At 35.3% G+C, this 15,682-nt stretch overlaps 1 protein-coding gene across 2 annotated transcripts; it reads right to left on the reverse strand.

The window, feature by feature from the left end:
- Positions 1-6,985: 6,985 nt before the first annotated feature.
- On the reverse strand, positions 6,986-14,374 carry LOC128224007 (uncharacterized). Of its 2 annotated transcripts, XM_052933585.1 has the most exons (6): positions 14,037-14,374; positions 12,985-13,042; positions 11,906-12,078; positions 10,691-10,762; positions 9,944-10,264; positions 6,986-8,366 (listed from the first exon to the last, which is right to left on the reverse strand). In XM_052933585.1, the coding sequence occupies exons 2-6, from the start codon at positions 13,001-13,003 to the stop codon at positions 8,130-8,132; spliced, it is 822 nt and encodes a 273-aa protein (XP_052789545.1). In that variant the 5' UTR covers positions 13,004-13,042; positions 14,037-14,374; the 3' UTR covers positions 6,986-8,129. The 2 variants fall into 2 exon arrangements, with proteins under 2 accessions (XP_052789545.1, XP_052789546.1); XM_052933586.1 differs by lacking the exon at positions 12,985-13,042 and having other exon boundaries at positions 14,037-14,373.
- Positions 14,375-15,682: the final 1,308 nt, after the last annotated feature.

Genomic DNA, 15,682 nt, shown 5'->3' on the forward strand with positions numbered 1-15,682 from the left:
AACGACCTTTTTGATCCGATCACTATGGTTGTTTCACTTTCGAATCTGCTTCAGCGTATGGCGGATGGCTGGAAGCCTGTCCACCTTCAACCGCCAGTGTTGGTGGAAAAGACACGCCAACTGAGTCAGTTGTAACACCAACAGTATGCAGCCATGTAATAAGGTCCAGCAGGATATGCTGGTATTGAGGGTTCTACATGCCAGGGCTGGTAAAGGATTGCTGAGCACCCACTGCAGCATTTATGAACTGCACATCCTGCGAAAATGAACATGAAAGCATTCGCTATTAACTTATACACTACTATGTATGTTATGCGTTTCAAAATTGGTTAGTTAGTTTTAAACTAAGTTAGTTAGTTAGTTTTAAAGTTATGTTATAAGTACTACAAAAAGTATGTCAATATTAAGCAGGAGTTGATTAAAGTCCTATACTAAGCAGATTTGTCATATTCTTTTAGCTTTAGGATAAGTAATTCGAAACAACAAACATGTGTTTTTTTAATTACTTTTGGCGATATAGATACATTATAAATACGTAACCACCATCAAGCGACGATACCAGGACATTTGACATTTTAAGTTTTGTGTACCAACCATGTTATTATGCCTATTATGTAACCAATTTCTTGACAACACGGATTCCTAAAAATATAATCCTAGACTTAAATACATTACCAAGTGTTTTCTTTAACATAAATTGTTCAGTAAAACTTAGCTATTTCTTTTGTTAATGACTCTGAATTCAACTTAAGTGACAGTTCGTGTGTTTTTATAAATTGCTTTAAAACGATTAAAACCACGAACTTAAGTTAATTGGAAGACCAACTCCGATTGTAGATATCTGCTCATTCATAACGACTGCCGTTTCCACGCTATGCTTGGAATGGTCCTTTTCGACTTCATTCATGAAGCAACATCCGTACTTGTAGACAAGGCAAAACCAGTAAAGGTTGCATATCGATAGGAAGAACATGATGATCAGAAAAATTACAAATACTGTGTCGAGCAAAGCAATCTCGCGTTTAGGGTAGTAGTAGTAGCTATAATCGTAGTAATAATGTCTGCCATTTCTAGAACTTTTAGAGTAGTAGCTATATCTAGATATTGTCCAAATGTACCAGCTGTACCCAAACATAATAACGTATCCCATGTTGCTCATTAATATCCAAATATAGACAACCCATTGTCCGATTGCCTGAAATAAGATGTTGCTCATAAACAAATAAGTTCACTCATATTGCAGTCCCTTATATAGTAGACGTGTTTCCGTTCAGTTTCAATTCCTTTTCCGAAATACGAAATACATTCTAAACACTTTAGTATCACAGAGACCCTTACTCTTATGACGTTATTTCGGATTAACGTTTGGACGTCGATGAAGCAAGCAACGTCATTTACGCTAACAATCAAATCTACATAGCGTTCAATTGTATCCAAATTGTGTATTTTTCAGTGATTTTCTTGGCAAAAACGCTGTAATGTATTAGGTTTGACAGGGTTTCCGATATTTTGAATTAAAGAAAACTTTCTCAAAATGTGTTAATGGTCATTATAATCTCATATCAAAGTACAATAGTAGTCTTAAATCGCTCATTGCTGATAGTATTGCTCGTCCCGATTTTTATGGTGATGTTTTAAAGAAAATTCGTAAAATAGTAGGTAAATGAGCAGATAGACTTAATTAATTACTAGGATTTTATTTAAACCGTGGATATAAAGGCAATATTTTGAAGAGCACTTACCTTCTTGTTTTTGAAGATGAATACCTGAAACAAAATATTGGGTTGAATATAGCACCCTTTCATAACTAAACCTTCAGTGCTTTGTTTTTTATGAAGAATTTCCGAGTGTATTGGCTGTGACTTAAATTTCTTCAAATATATTTCGTTTTCAAATCATTTGGAAGGAGAGAATAGCATATACTGGTCGCTTTTATATTTAATAATGTTTTTCTTTATTTGTTCCCAGTTTTAGTACAATGGTGCTTTTTATTATGAAACTCTATGATCACACAGTTTTAAACCTTTTAAGGCAGACTGTGTGTGATGTTTTTGGTTTCTAACGATGACTGCATCGTATCTTTAAAAAGTATTTGCATTAGGTGCTCTGAATTGTTTCCCTCCGTCTGCAGATAGAGTTGGGATCTCTAATCATTAAAATACTTGGGGTTTACCTTTTCGTTTATTATTATTATTTGTTTTATTGATAAGTTTCCTCAAGTTAATGTATACTTTTATAAGATTTATCTTTTGCGTTTTATCTTTAGTAAGAATATTTGGGATAAGAGTGAGGTTTGTGCACATAAACTGGTTTAAACCGCCAGTAAATTTACATTTTACTGACCGTTCCAAGGCGGTACCTAACAATTTTTGATAAACATACCAATTATATATATATATATATATATATATATATATATATATATATATATATATATATATATATATAGTATTTATGCACTGTGCTGTTTGTAGAGTTGTGTGCTGTTCTATGTTTCTTGTCTGTGAATTTGTGTTCTATGTCTTTGGCGTTGCCCATTGCCACTAAACAGGGTTTATGTTTAAACATTTTGCTACTGAGCATGTTTCTGTAGCTTTATGCATATAATTTATATTGAACACGGTATATTGTGAAGTCGTTCGGTATTTACTTACAGTACAATGACCAAATGTTTTAAACACCTACGATCTGTCATACTGTAACATTTAATCATAAACAGCGATTTTTGACAAACAGTTACTCACTGTCTCAGTCTTTATGTTGCTTGAACCATTCGAATAGCAGCAGCATTAGAAGTTTAATGGGCTCATAACACTCAGAAAGGGAAGTAGCAGCAACATTTAAAGTTGATCGGGCTCATAACACTCTGAAAGAGAAGTAGCAGTAATAGTTAAAGTAAATTGGGCTCATAACACTCTGAAAGGGAAGTAACACTCTGAACGGGCTCATAACACTCTGAAAGGGAAGTAGCAGCAACAGTTAAAGTTAATCGGGCTCATAACACTCTAAAAGGGAAGTAGCAGCATCAGTTCAAGTTAACCGGGTTAATAGCACTCTGAAAGGGAAGTAGCAGCAACAGTTAAAGTTAATTGGGCTCAAAACACTCTGAAAGGGAAGTAGCAGCAGCAGCAGTAGAAGTTTAATGGGCTCATAACACTCTAAAAGGGAAGTAGCAGCAATAGTCAAAGTAAATTGGGCTCATAACACTCTGAAAGGGAAGTAGCAGCAATAGTTCAAGTAAATTGGGCTCATAACACTCTGGAAGGGAAGTAGCAGCAACAGTTCAAGTTAACCGGGCTCATAACACTCTGAAAGGGAAGTAGCAGCAACAGTTAAAGTTAATCGGGCTCATAGAACTCGGAAATGGAAGTAGTAGCAACAAATGATGTTTAACAGGCTCATAGCACTCTGAAAGGGAAGTAGCAGCAACAGTTAAAATTAATCGGGCTCAGAAAACTCTGAAAGGGAAGTAGTAGCAACAAGTGAAGTTTAACAGGCTCATAACACTCTAGCAGCAATAGTTAAAGTTAATCGGGCTCATAACACTCTGAAAAAACAAGTTATTTTATAGGGCATGAACTGTTTCATCACTACCACTGGCAACCATTGCTAACCTAGAAGAGATTGATAACATTAATCATGTAAATTCTAGGACTCTACATGAATTTGCTGCTAGTTTTATCAAACTAATTTGTAAAAACGAGAGATGTTTGATCACACATATGTGTCAAGCTAATTTTGATGATTTGTTTTGTCGAAATAGAGATAATTTCGGATAAACTGTGTTCGGAGTAGTGGTTTGCAACTGTAGCAGTAATAGTTAAAGTAAAACGGGCTCACTACACTCTGAAAGGGAACTAGCAGCAGCAGTAGAAGTTTAATGGGCTCATAACACTCTGAAAGGGAAGTAGCAGCAACAGTTAAAGTTAATCGGGCTCATAACACTCTGAAAGGGAAGTAGCAGCAGCAGCAGTAGAAGTTTAATGGGCTCATAACACTCTAAAAGGGAAGTAGCAGCAATAGTCAAAGTAAATTGGGCTCATAACACTCTGAAAGGGAAGTAGCAGCAATAGTTCAAGTAAATTGCGCTCATAACACTCTGGAAGGGAAGTAGCAGCAACAGTTCAAGTTAACCGGGCTCATAACACTCTGAAAGGGAAGTAGCAGCAACAGTTAAAGTTAATCGGGCTCATAACACTCGGAAAGGGAATTAGCAGCAGCAATAGAAGCTTAATGGTCTCATAACACTCTAAAAGGGAAGTAGCTGCAACATCTAAAGTAAATGGGGCTCACAACACTCGGAAAGGGAAGTTGTAGCAATAGTTAAAGTCAATTGGGCTCATAGCACTCTGAAAGGGAAGTAGCAGCAACAGTTAAAGTAAATTGGGCTAATAACACTCTGAAAGTGAAGTAGCAGATACAGTTAAAGTTAAACAGGCTCATAGCACTCTGAAAGGGAAGTAGCAGCAACAGTTAAAGTTAATTGATTTCATAACACTCCGAAAGGGAAGTAGCAGCAACAATTAAAATTAATCGGTCTCATAGAACTCTGAAAGGGAAGTAGTAGCAACAAGTGAAGTTTAACAGGCTCATAATACCCTGGGAGGGAAGAAGCAGTAACAATTAAAGTTAATCGGGCTCGGAAAACTCTGGAAGAGAAAATCACATTATTTTATAGGGCATGAACTGTTTCATCACAACCACTGGCAACCATTGCTAACCTAGAAGAGATTGATGACATTAATCATGTAAATTCTAGGACTCTACGTGAATTTGCTGCTAGTTTTATCAAACTAATTTGTAAAAAAACGAGAGATGTTGGATCACACTTATGTGTCAAGCTAATTTTGATGATTTGTTTTGTCGAAATAGCGATAATTTTGGATAAACTGTGTTCGGAGTAGTGGTTTGCAACTGTAGCAGTAATAGTAAAAGTAAATTGGGCTCATTACAATCTGAAAGGGAAGTAGCAGCAGTAGAAGTTTAACAGGCTCATAACACTCTAAAAGGGAAGTAGCAGCAACAATTGAAATTAATCGGGCTATAAATCTGAAAGGGAAATAGTAGCAACAAGTGAAGTTTAACAGGCTCATAACATTCTGGGAGGGAAGGAGCAGCAACAGTTAAAGTTAATCGGGCTCATAACACTCTGGAAGGGAAGAAGCAGCAACAGTTAAAGTTAATCGGGCTCATAACACTCTTAAATCGAAGTAGCAACAATAGTCAAAGTAAATCGGGCTCATTACACTCTGAAAGAGAAGTAGCAGCAGTAGAAGTTAAATGGGCTCATAACACTCTAAAAGAGAAGTAGCAGCAACAGTTAAAGTTAATCGGGCTCATAACACTCGTAAATCGAAGTAGCAACAATAGTCAAAGTAAATTGGGCTCATAATACTCTGAAAGGGAGGTAGCAGCAACAGTTAAAGTTTATCGGGCTCATAACACTCTTAAATCGAAGTAGCAACAATAGTCAAAGTAAATCGGGCTCATAACACTCTGAAAGGGAAGTATCAGCAATAGTTAAAGTTAATTGGGCTCATAACACTCTGAAAGGGAAGTAGCAGAAGCAGTAGAAGTTTAAGGGCTCATAAGACTCTAAAAGTGAAGTAGCAGCAACAATTAAAATTAATCGGGCTCATAGAACTCTGAAAGGGAAGTAGCAGCAACAAGTGAAGTTTAACAGGCTCATAACACTCTGGGAGGGAAGAAGCAGCAACAATTGAAATTAATCGGGCTCATAAATCTGAAAGGGAAATAGTAGCAACAAGTGAAGTTTAACAGGCTCATAACATTCTGGGAGGGAAGTAGCAGCAACAGTTAAAGTTAATCGGGCTCATAACACTCTGGAAGGGAAGTAGCAGCAACAGTTAAAGTTTATCGGGCTCATAACACTCTTAAATCGAAGTAGCAACAATAGTCAAAGTAAATTGGGCTCATAATACTCTGAAAGGGAAGTAGCAGCAACAGTTAAAGTTTATCGGGCTCATAACACTCTTAAATCGAAGTAGCAACAATAGTCAAAGTAAATCGGGCTCATAACACTCTGAAAGGGAAGTATCAGCAATAGTTAAAGTTAATTGGGCTCATAACACTCTGAAAGGGAAGTAGCAGAAGCAGTAGAAGTTTAAGGGCTCATAACATTCTGAAAGGGAAGTAGCAGCAACAGTTAAAGTTAATCGGGCTCATAACACTCTGAAAGGGAAGTAGCAGAAATAGTTTAAGTTAATTCGGCTCAAAACACTCTGAAAGGGAAGTAGCAGCAACAATTAAAGTTAATTGATATCATAACACCCTGAAAGGGAAGTAGAAGCAACAGTTAAAATTAATCGGGCTCATTAAACTCTGAAAGGGAAGTAGTAGCAACAAGTGAAGTTTAACAGGCTCATAATACTCTGGGAGGGAAGAAGCAGCAACAATTAAAGTTAATCGGGCTCATAAACTCTTGAAGGGAAGTAGCAGCAACAGTTAAAGTTAATCGGGCTCATAACACTCTGGAAGGTAAGGTCACGTTATTTTATAGGGCATGAACTGTTTCATCACAACCACTGGCAACCATTGCTAACCTAGAAGAGATTGATAACATTTATCATGTACATTCTAGGACTCTACATGAAATTGCTGCTAGTTTTATCAAACTAATGTGTAACAAACGAGAGATGTTTGATCTCACTTATGTGTCAAGCTAATTTTGATGATTTGTTTTGTCGAGATAGCGATAATTTCGGATAAACTGTGTTCGGAGTAGTGGTTTGCAACTGTATATCTGAATATAATATTATCGGAAAATGGATGACAAGTTAAGCCTACAATTTATAAAGATATAAAAAGAACACTGTTAAGCACACCTTGATTTCTAATTTAAGGGACCACACAACTGATGATCATTGATTTAAACAAATATAATTACATCAATGTTATAAACTATTTTGTCAATGGCCAATTTAATGCACAGTATTTGAAATAAATAAAACTGAAGTTCCTTTTTTAATTTTTAATTTTGCAGACATAATTTGATCAAACTCGTATTGGCTTTCAATTATTCACGGCTCGTCAATTGTTTTTATATTTTCCTTCAATAACTATCTTGTGTTAGATGTTGTTGCATATATAATATGTAGGATTTCACACAGAATATTAAACAAACCATTTGACTAAGATGTTTAAAGGCCTAGTTTAAGGAATGATTGGCATAATAATTCCCTGCTGTGCATTTCCTGCTAATTGCACTGGTGTCACAGTTTGGTGAGAGGTCAATTATAGCAGGCTTAAACTAGGCCTTTAAGACAAATGTAAGTATATTATACAAAAAAGAAATATTTACACAGAAAGTATATACAAATGTAGGTCTATGTAATTGGCATCAACATGGTTTTTGATTTGATCACCGCGATTGTTTCATATTTCGATTGTCTTCCGCGTATGCCCGCAATCTTATTTCAAATCATTGTGGGATCAATATTTAAAGAGCTAGCTATAAGAATGTATCAAATATTACATGTAAAGCTGTACACATATACACCATAAACAATACATTCATGATTTATGCATTCATGATTTATGAGTAAATCATAAATGAAATCAGACGTTTGCAGACATAACACGTAAATTGTTCAAACAAACATACCTTTACAAAAGTAGCACGGCGTTATTGGTTGGTTTTGATCAATTTTATATATCTCTTAGAAACATATGTAGAAAATGCTCATTCTTAGACGTAAAAATCAACATCAGTTAAACTAAAAAGCTTGAAATAAACAAATATCACATAACAGCGGTTACATACAGGTATTAACCAACACATGTATAAAACAAATAGCAATTATAGTCATGCGTTGAAATTACATACATTTAACATATTCCGATTAAATAGTATATTTCACACTCAAAAGGGGTACAATTGAAAGATCCATCATAATATTTTGTTTTCAGTTTTTTGTTTTTTAACTCTTTGGTTAATTTATATTTTGTTTGAAACACTAATAACAGATTTGCTCGTTAAATAATTTTCTTTTAAACAAAGTAATTGTTTAAATTATGAACATGAACAATTATTGGTATTTTTTGTTATATCATTGTTATTGTATCATGTTACTTTTAACATTTGGCAGGAAACGAGCATTGTAATTCGATCACTGTGGTTGTTTCTCATTCGGATCAGCTTCAGCGTATGGTGGAGGGCCACCTGCGTCCGCCATTGTTTGTGGAAAAGATACGCCAACTGAGTCAGTTGTTACACCAACAGCTTGTGGGAAAGGTGCAGCCATGTAAAAAGGTCCGGCAGGATATGGCTGGTATTGAGGGTACTGTATCCCAGGGCTGGTAAACGGTTGCTGAGCACCCATTGCAGCATTTGTAAACTGTACACCCTGCAAAAATAAGCTGATTTGCATTCTGTGTTTATTTCTATTCAACTTACACAACTACTGTGTATGTTATGCGTTCCAAGTTCATATTGAACTTATGTAATATTTAGTACAAAGAAGTAGGTCAATATATGAAAAAAGTCAATTAAAGTCATATATATGAAGCAGATTCGTCAATTACTTTTAGCAACACGATAGGTACTGCTATAAAAACTATAAGAAAGTATCTAGATAACCCACAAAGCGGCAAAACAAGGAAATTTGGCACTTTGTTTGGAATCAAGTTATTATGCCGATTATTCCTATTTGTTAATTTAACAAATTCCTCGAACACATTGATTCCTGAATATAATCCCCAAGTGAAATGCATAACAAGTTATTGAGTAAAACGTTTTCGATTTATATTATTAATGACCCTAAATTTAATCTCACTGACTTTCAAAATGCGTCTTTATTAAAAAAATATACCAAGTTTCATCACATTAATGAATTGACAAACAGAAGTATTGAGCAGCAAATATTGTTTTTATTTGTACAAACTGCGACATTGACCATCTTAAACAAAAGCAGCTGACAGCTAAGTCTACACAAAAACCTCAAACACAACCAAAATTACACTATTCTTAATTCTCAATGTTTGTATATTATCTGCAATGTTACATACAACTTATGTTTTATATGAAATTATGCTCCATATACCGCCGATATATAGATGACTTATCGGCCCGATGGGCCGGGTGTAAATGTAAAAGTATTCATGATAATGAAATGTTATTATGCTATGTACACATGTCACTATAATAAACAATTTACTTACTTACTTTCTCTAGCTAAAGTTATAATTTAGAAACCATTTTTCTAATTTTTAGAAACAATGATCAAACGATTCATCTTATCTCGAGCAATTTAGCAGGAACGCAATTTTTGTTCTTAATTTTGACCGAACACAACGATTCCTTTACTACAGGTTTCATAACGTTACATCGAGCATATTTAAAGTTATTTAGCTAACAAGTTTGTTTCTTTTTTCCCCATTTAATGTCAGCGACCTTGAACTTGACCATACCGAATCCAAAAGCAATCACCAACTTACACTTGAATTTAGCTTCAAACACAAAAAGTTTTATCACTAAACTTAAGCTCTACAGCAATTGATTGGAAACATGTTTGTTTCTATTGTTAACAACATTGACCTTTATCTTTAGCGCAATAGCCATAATTACAAATCAAATGTACTTCAGATCAGCTTGTTATAAACCAAGTATCAAATCTAAAGCCATTAAAAATAATCCTATTCACTCAAGTCTTTTTTCGTAACAGTAACTTTAAGCACACCAATACCAAAGTTTCATAATCGTAGACTGTGCCCGCTCGTACACCCGCGAACCCGATCAACTACGTACATTTATCTTTAACCTAGGATATGTATTGAAAAGCCTATTTAAAATGTCATGCTAAACAATAAATGAAGGTTGTGAAATACTAGTAATACCTTGTCGCAACATCAGAAGTTATTTAGTAAAGTAAAGAAAAACGGTTGTTCTTATGAATTGAGATTACGATCAAAATTACGGACTTACGTTAACCGGAATACCGCTTCCGATCGTGGATATCTGTTGATTCATCACGACAGCTGTTTCAACCCCTTGCTGAGAGTTGTCCTTATCGATTTCATTCATGAAGCAACAGCCGTACTTGTAGACAAGGCAAAACGAGTAAAGGTTGAATATCGATAGGAAGAAAGTGATGATCAGGGACATTGCAAATAATGTGTCCAGTAACTGGGCAGCTTTATAGTAGTGGCTAGTTGCCATCCAATAGTACCAGCTGTACCCAAACATCATGCCGTATCCCATGTTGCTCATGAACATCCACAAATAGACACCCCAATGTCCGATTGCCTGAAATAAGATGTTGCCCATACACTCGCAATTTTACTTATAAATACTGCCGTTTCTAATATAAACGAGTTTCCGTTCAGTTTCAATTCCAATTTTGATGAACGAAACACTGTAACAGTATCGCAGCGCCCCTTGTGATTACTCGTATGACGTTTTCATTCGGTTAAATGAACGTGACCTCGATGGAATAGTTGACGTCATTGACGCTGCCATTTTTTAGTGATTTTAAGGGATTATCCAGATAATCATTACATAATCGTAGAATCGCTATTCTGTTTTTGGCCAGTACACAGTCTATCGTGAAATCGTTCGGTATTTCAAACACAAAAACATAAATGTTTTCATACACCTATGAGCCTAAATACTAAAACATTTAATCCTTAACTAATGTACACATACAGCGATTTAAGATAAAATGTTACTCACTTTTGCAGCGTTTGTGTATCTTGAACAATCCGAATTGCAGCCACAGTAGAAGTTTAACGGGCTCATAACACTCTGAAAGGTAATTAAGCGTTATGTTATAGTGTATGGACTGTTTCATCACAACTCCTGGCAGCCATTGACTACCTGGGATATATTTGTTATAGTATTATTGAACATGTCTAGAAGTCTTGATGAAATTTCTGTTAGTTTTATATAAAAACTGTAGTACATACGAAGAATGTTTGACATCGTTTATCGGTCAAACTATCTTGATGAGTCTTTTTTATTTTGATGAGTCTCAAAACAGGGTTGGGATAAGAGTGACGTTGTACACATAAACTGGTTTAACCCCCCAGTAAATTTACATTTTACTGACTGTTCCAGGGCGGTACCTGCATAACAATTCTTGATAAACATACCAATTATTTATATATATATTGCCACTAAACCGGGTTAATGTTTAAACTTTTTGCTACTGAGCACGTTTCTGTAGCTCTTTGCATATATATTGCTTTTGAATTTCCGGCATCTGAGCTTATCCATGTTGTGTTCATTCGCCTTAGTATTGGTTATAATGTGACCGTAAAAATATAGTCATAAAGACATCTATAATACCTTTGCTAGGAATGCAAAATATTACCCAACCATAACCCTTCAAAGGCTTAAGATGCATTCGATGATGATAATCACAAATGATTGTAAAAAGGGACAATACACATGCTACTATATAGAGTTTAAAACTTGTTTTAAAAACATATTTGAACGAGCGATGTATGCTCAAAATGATTGCCTTCCAATGAATAGCTCTCGCACTGTAACGTCACTAATGGTCGCATTGAGGCGTATACTAAGGAAATTAGCCATAAAATAAATCGATATAAACTGTAAGAGAGACGAAAAATCTCTGAACTTCAGGTGTATAAGGGCTTGTGAGTGGGCACATTATATTTCACAGTAAATACGATATGTCCGAAACATGATGGTTTAAATCGAACGTATGTCCACAATGTACATAGTTACATTTGTTTTACGGTACAAAACGTCTAGGTTCAAGTGTAAAGACATTCTAACTTTTATCGTTTTGATTCTATTAATCAATCTGAATATGTATTGCTCCGTGAGTAAGGTTGGCACTTGTTTTGTTTTTCTTTTAAACTGATGTTTACAACTAAACACTTAAATTCAATATATAATTGGCCTCTGTTAACCACTTACAAGGATGGATATGACAATCAAGAAGACTCCAAACACATATCCATTTGTCGACTTAAACGCCACGATACAAAACACGATGCTGAGGAGAGCTAGAATTCGTGTGGCCCATGCTGTGATACGGATACATCTCTTGGTGCGCTCAGCCGATCTCGTGCTCTGTGCACTTCCAGCAACTGAAATATAATAGTAACTGTAATATAATTATAGGTTATCTGAAATTGTTCTATTCAATACGGAGATATATTTAGACTTGTGCGCAGCTAGGACCATATTAGAAGAGCCGTTAAACTGTATATAAATGTGATACTAAATACGTTTAATTGTGTCGAACATTTATATAAAAGGACGGTTATCGTTATGAACTAGTCTACCACATTTTCGTCAAGAATATTTTAAAGTTTCTATAGAATTATGTTAGACGAGATGTTTTAACCATTTCGCTTACTTCAATGTTTATGCATAAAACTACAGAATCAAGCTCAGTAGCAAAACGTATAAACATAAACCCGGTTTAGTGGCAATGGGCAAACGCCAACGACATAGAACACAAAATCACAAACAAGAAACATAAAAGAACAGCACAAAAGTCCACAAACAGCACAGTGCATATATATATATATATATATATAAAAAATAGGTATGTTTATCAAGAATTGTTAGATACCGCCTTGGAACGGTCACCAAAATGTAAACTTACTTGTAAGGCTTAGAATATAATAACAAATAGTTTTTAACAATAGCCTGTTGATATACTGTGAAGAATAGGACAACAACACCAGTCCAAACATTGTCCATGAAAATAAACGAGGTCAGTCTAAAACAGTTTTGAGTCTGAGCTTGTGTCTTTGTATAAATTAATGACAAGACAATGCGTATATCATTCTAAAGATCATCATTCAGGTATCACTGCTGATTTTAAAATTAAGTTCATGGGTAGTAAAGGCTGATACATAGACAACTATATCTGGTTAATCAGATTCTACGCAGAGAGAAGCGTACGGCTTTCAACAGAAATTTACAAGTTCGAATACATTTTCCCACAATAAGGCATCACCATGGTGATATTGGTTATGTTATACCTTCCATAATCCTAACCATGTGCAAGATATCGGTTGTGAGATTCTCATTTTCGCAAACCTATCCAAAAGAAGGAAGTACAGATCACACATAAACTCACTTAATCAGTAAATGTTGATGTTTTACAGACAAAATATTATGCCTTGAGTGTCCAATGATCTGGAATGTCTTTGTTGAACTGTACGTTCGGTTTCTCTCGTTGAGAGTTTGTTGAGTGTTTGTAAGCGTATTTATAATCGCATTCAGGAAATGCCCATTTGTCGAGTGCTCCGATAAGAGTTTTAATCATTTTATGTTTTGGAGCATAGTGCATTGTGTATTATTGCTTGATAAATCTTTAAATTACTACATGATTATCGCAACGTAATTTAAGTGTCTTGTGGGTACCTTTGTCTAACCCTCAAAGTCCCTAAAGTCATTAACAACGGTATGATTCATTTTTCTTCTTTAAACTGTCTGATTTTTTATGTGCTTCATAAAAAATGAAATATCTACAATGACAAACAAATAATAACAGTTTTCATACAGGAGTGACATTTTATCTTTTTATTTTTTTTATTTTCCTAGTTGACCGTTTCACCGCAGAACATGTGCTCATGCTCCCTTTAGTGCAAAGGGAACCATATAATTTCTTGTATTTCTAGACGAGTCACGAACACGTTCATAACAATTCCCTTTTGTCCATGAGATTTTTACATCGAAACCGTAGGCATGAATTAACGCCGTTCTCGAACAGAACCGGACCGATAAGCAAATACAGAACCTAGTTCAACATTTTTATTTGAATCCAATACAATTTAAGGGCGGCGGAAAAAGGAGAGGACGGGCAGGGATAAAAATCTAGCAATAATTTATAATCGCCTAAAGTAAAAAATGCTGAAATCACTCCAAAAACTACCATTCAATTCATGTTGTTTATCAAAATCTAGCCATGATATTGATAAAAATGGTTTCGCTCGCTTTATTCGAGCCAGACTCAAGTAATTTTACTAATTTACTTAAACTTATATTGTAAACATCGATAGTTGAACTTATTTCAGTGCAAATTACTTACCTTGAGTATGCATTTTAAACGTCCTTGCTCCTTAAATAGTAAAGTTAGAATGACACTGCATTGCACCTTCTAAATCACAGTACTTAAACTAGCGGTAAGTTCACCTCAAATGCTCCAACTATTAAAAAGTGTTTAACAGTTAATGAATTATTGTTTAGAATATATTCCTTCTACACTAAACCCGTCTGAAAAAGATGGCGTCAACACTTTGAACCTAGTGGATACAAATTTTAATTTCTCTTCCTTATCAGCTGTATGCGTTTAATACGGGCTCTAAACCGAACGAAGCTCGGCAGAGCCCATTACGGTCACACATAACACTACTTTCGTTCAAAAGTTGCACATACTATCAGCCTGAAAAAAAAGACGTAAAGGTGATGGAACCAGTATTTTTCTGTTCATAAACTATATTGAGCGCGTGCATGCGGGACACCAAAATCATCAGAGCGTGACAATATGAAAACAGACGGATGAAAACGGATGAAAACAGGCTCATGAAATTTTAAACTATGAGATGCGAAATAGCGCCCAACTAGTTATTAAAATAATTCAAAATATGCTTATAAACAATTACAATGAATTCATTTGGTAAACTCACAAAGACAAATAAAACATATTTCTATAGATTGTCTGAGATATATACTTTGTTTTCAATTGTTTATTAAAGATATTCATACGCATTGTTTACCATTTTATACGAAGGTCACACATGACAGTTAGTAGTTGTCATATTAGGCTTTACAATATCGATACTATTTAGATGTTTGACAGTTGTTGATCGGATAGAAATTGCGAAGAATTAATTCCTGTTGGATTACCGATTTAATTACGACCATGGATTATACCGGTACACATAGCAGAGCTTGTCACGTTAGTCAGGTACAGTATGATTATTTTGTATAAAACACTTTTCAGTAAATCATACAATGAAGATATCAATTTCATAAACTTATGACATGCGGTTGACCAGTTCAAAAATCGTTATGGCAGAGCGAAATATTGTCAATGAAAAGATGAATGGGGTGTACCGTCTGTGAGCCTCAGCAATAGATGAGTGAGCTGTTTTGACTGAGATCAAAGGATGGGAACACCTTTCAATTACCAACACGCTGGTTGAGAGATTGAAAATAAAAAGATATACAGGAATTGTGTGACATGTGAACTCTTTTGCCATGCAACACCACTTTTGTGTAAATTAAGAAGTTGGGCGGGGAGGGTGCGGGAGGGGTATCCCCTCCTTCCAAGTGAAATCATGGCGGAGCGCAAGATTATAACTGAAAAGATCAATGGACGGTTGCGGTCCGATACCATGTGAATGATAAAGATTGTATGTAATATTAAAAAAAATAATATGTAAAAATATACGACCAAAAGTGGATCATTTGTTTATTATGTGTAACATAGAGTACACAAACACATTTTTTTTATAATTCTCAGACCAAGAGATCACCCAAGGGACCGAATCGCCCCAGTCAGATAGCTCGACTAGCCACAACTGCAGTCCAAATACCAGGTAACTGAAATGCAACACCACTTTTTTGTGACAGATGTTATTAAATTAAGAAGTTGGAAGGGGAGGGTGCGGGAGGGGTAACCCCTCCTGCCAAAATAAACCCATGGCGGAGCGCAAGATCATGACTGAAAAG

Source organism: Mya arenaria, chromosome 17 (genome assembly GCF_026914265.1).
Source record: "Mya arenaria isolate MELC-2E11 chromosome 17, ASM2691426v1".
NCBI classification, from domain to species: Eukaryota; Metazoa; Mollusca; class Bivalvia; order Myida; family Myidae; genus Mya; species Mya arenaria.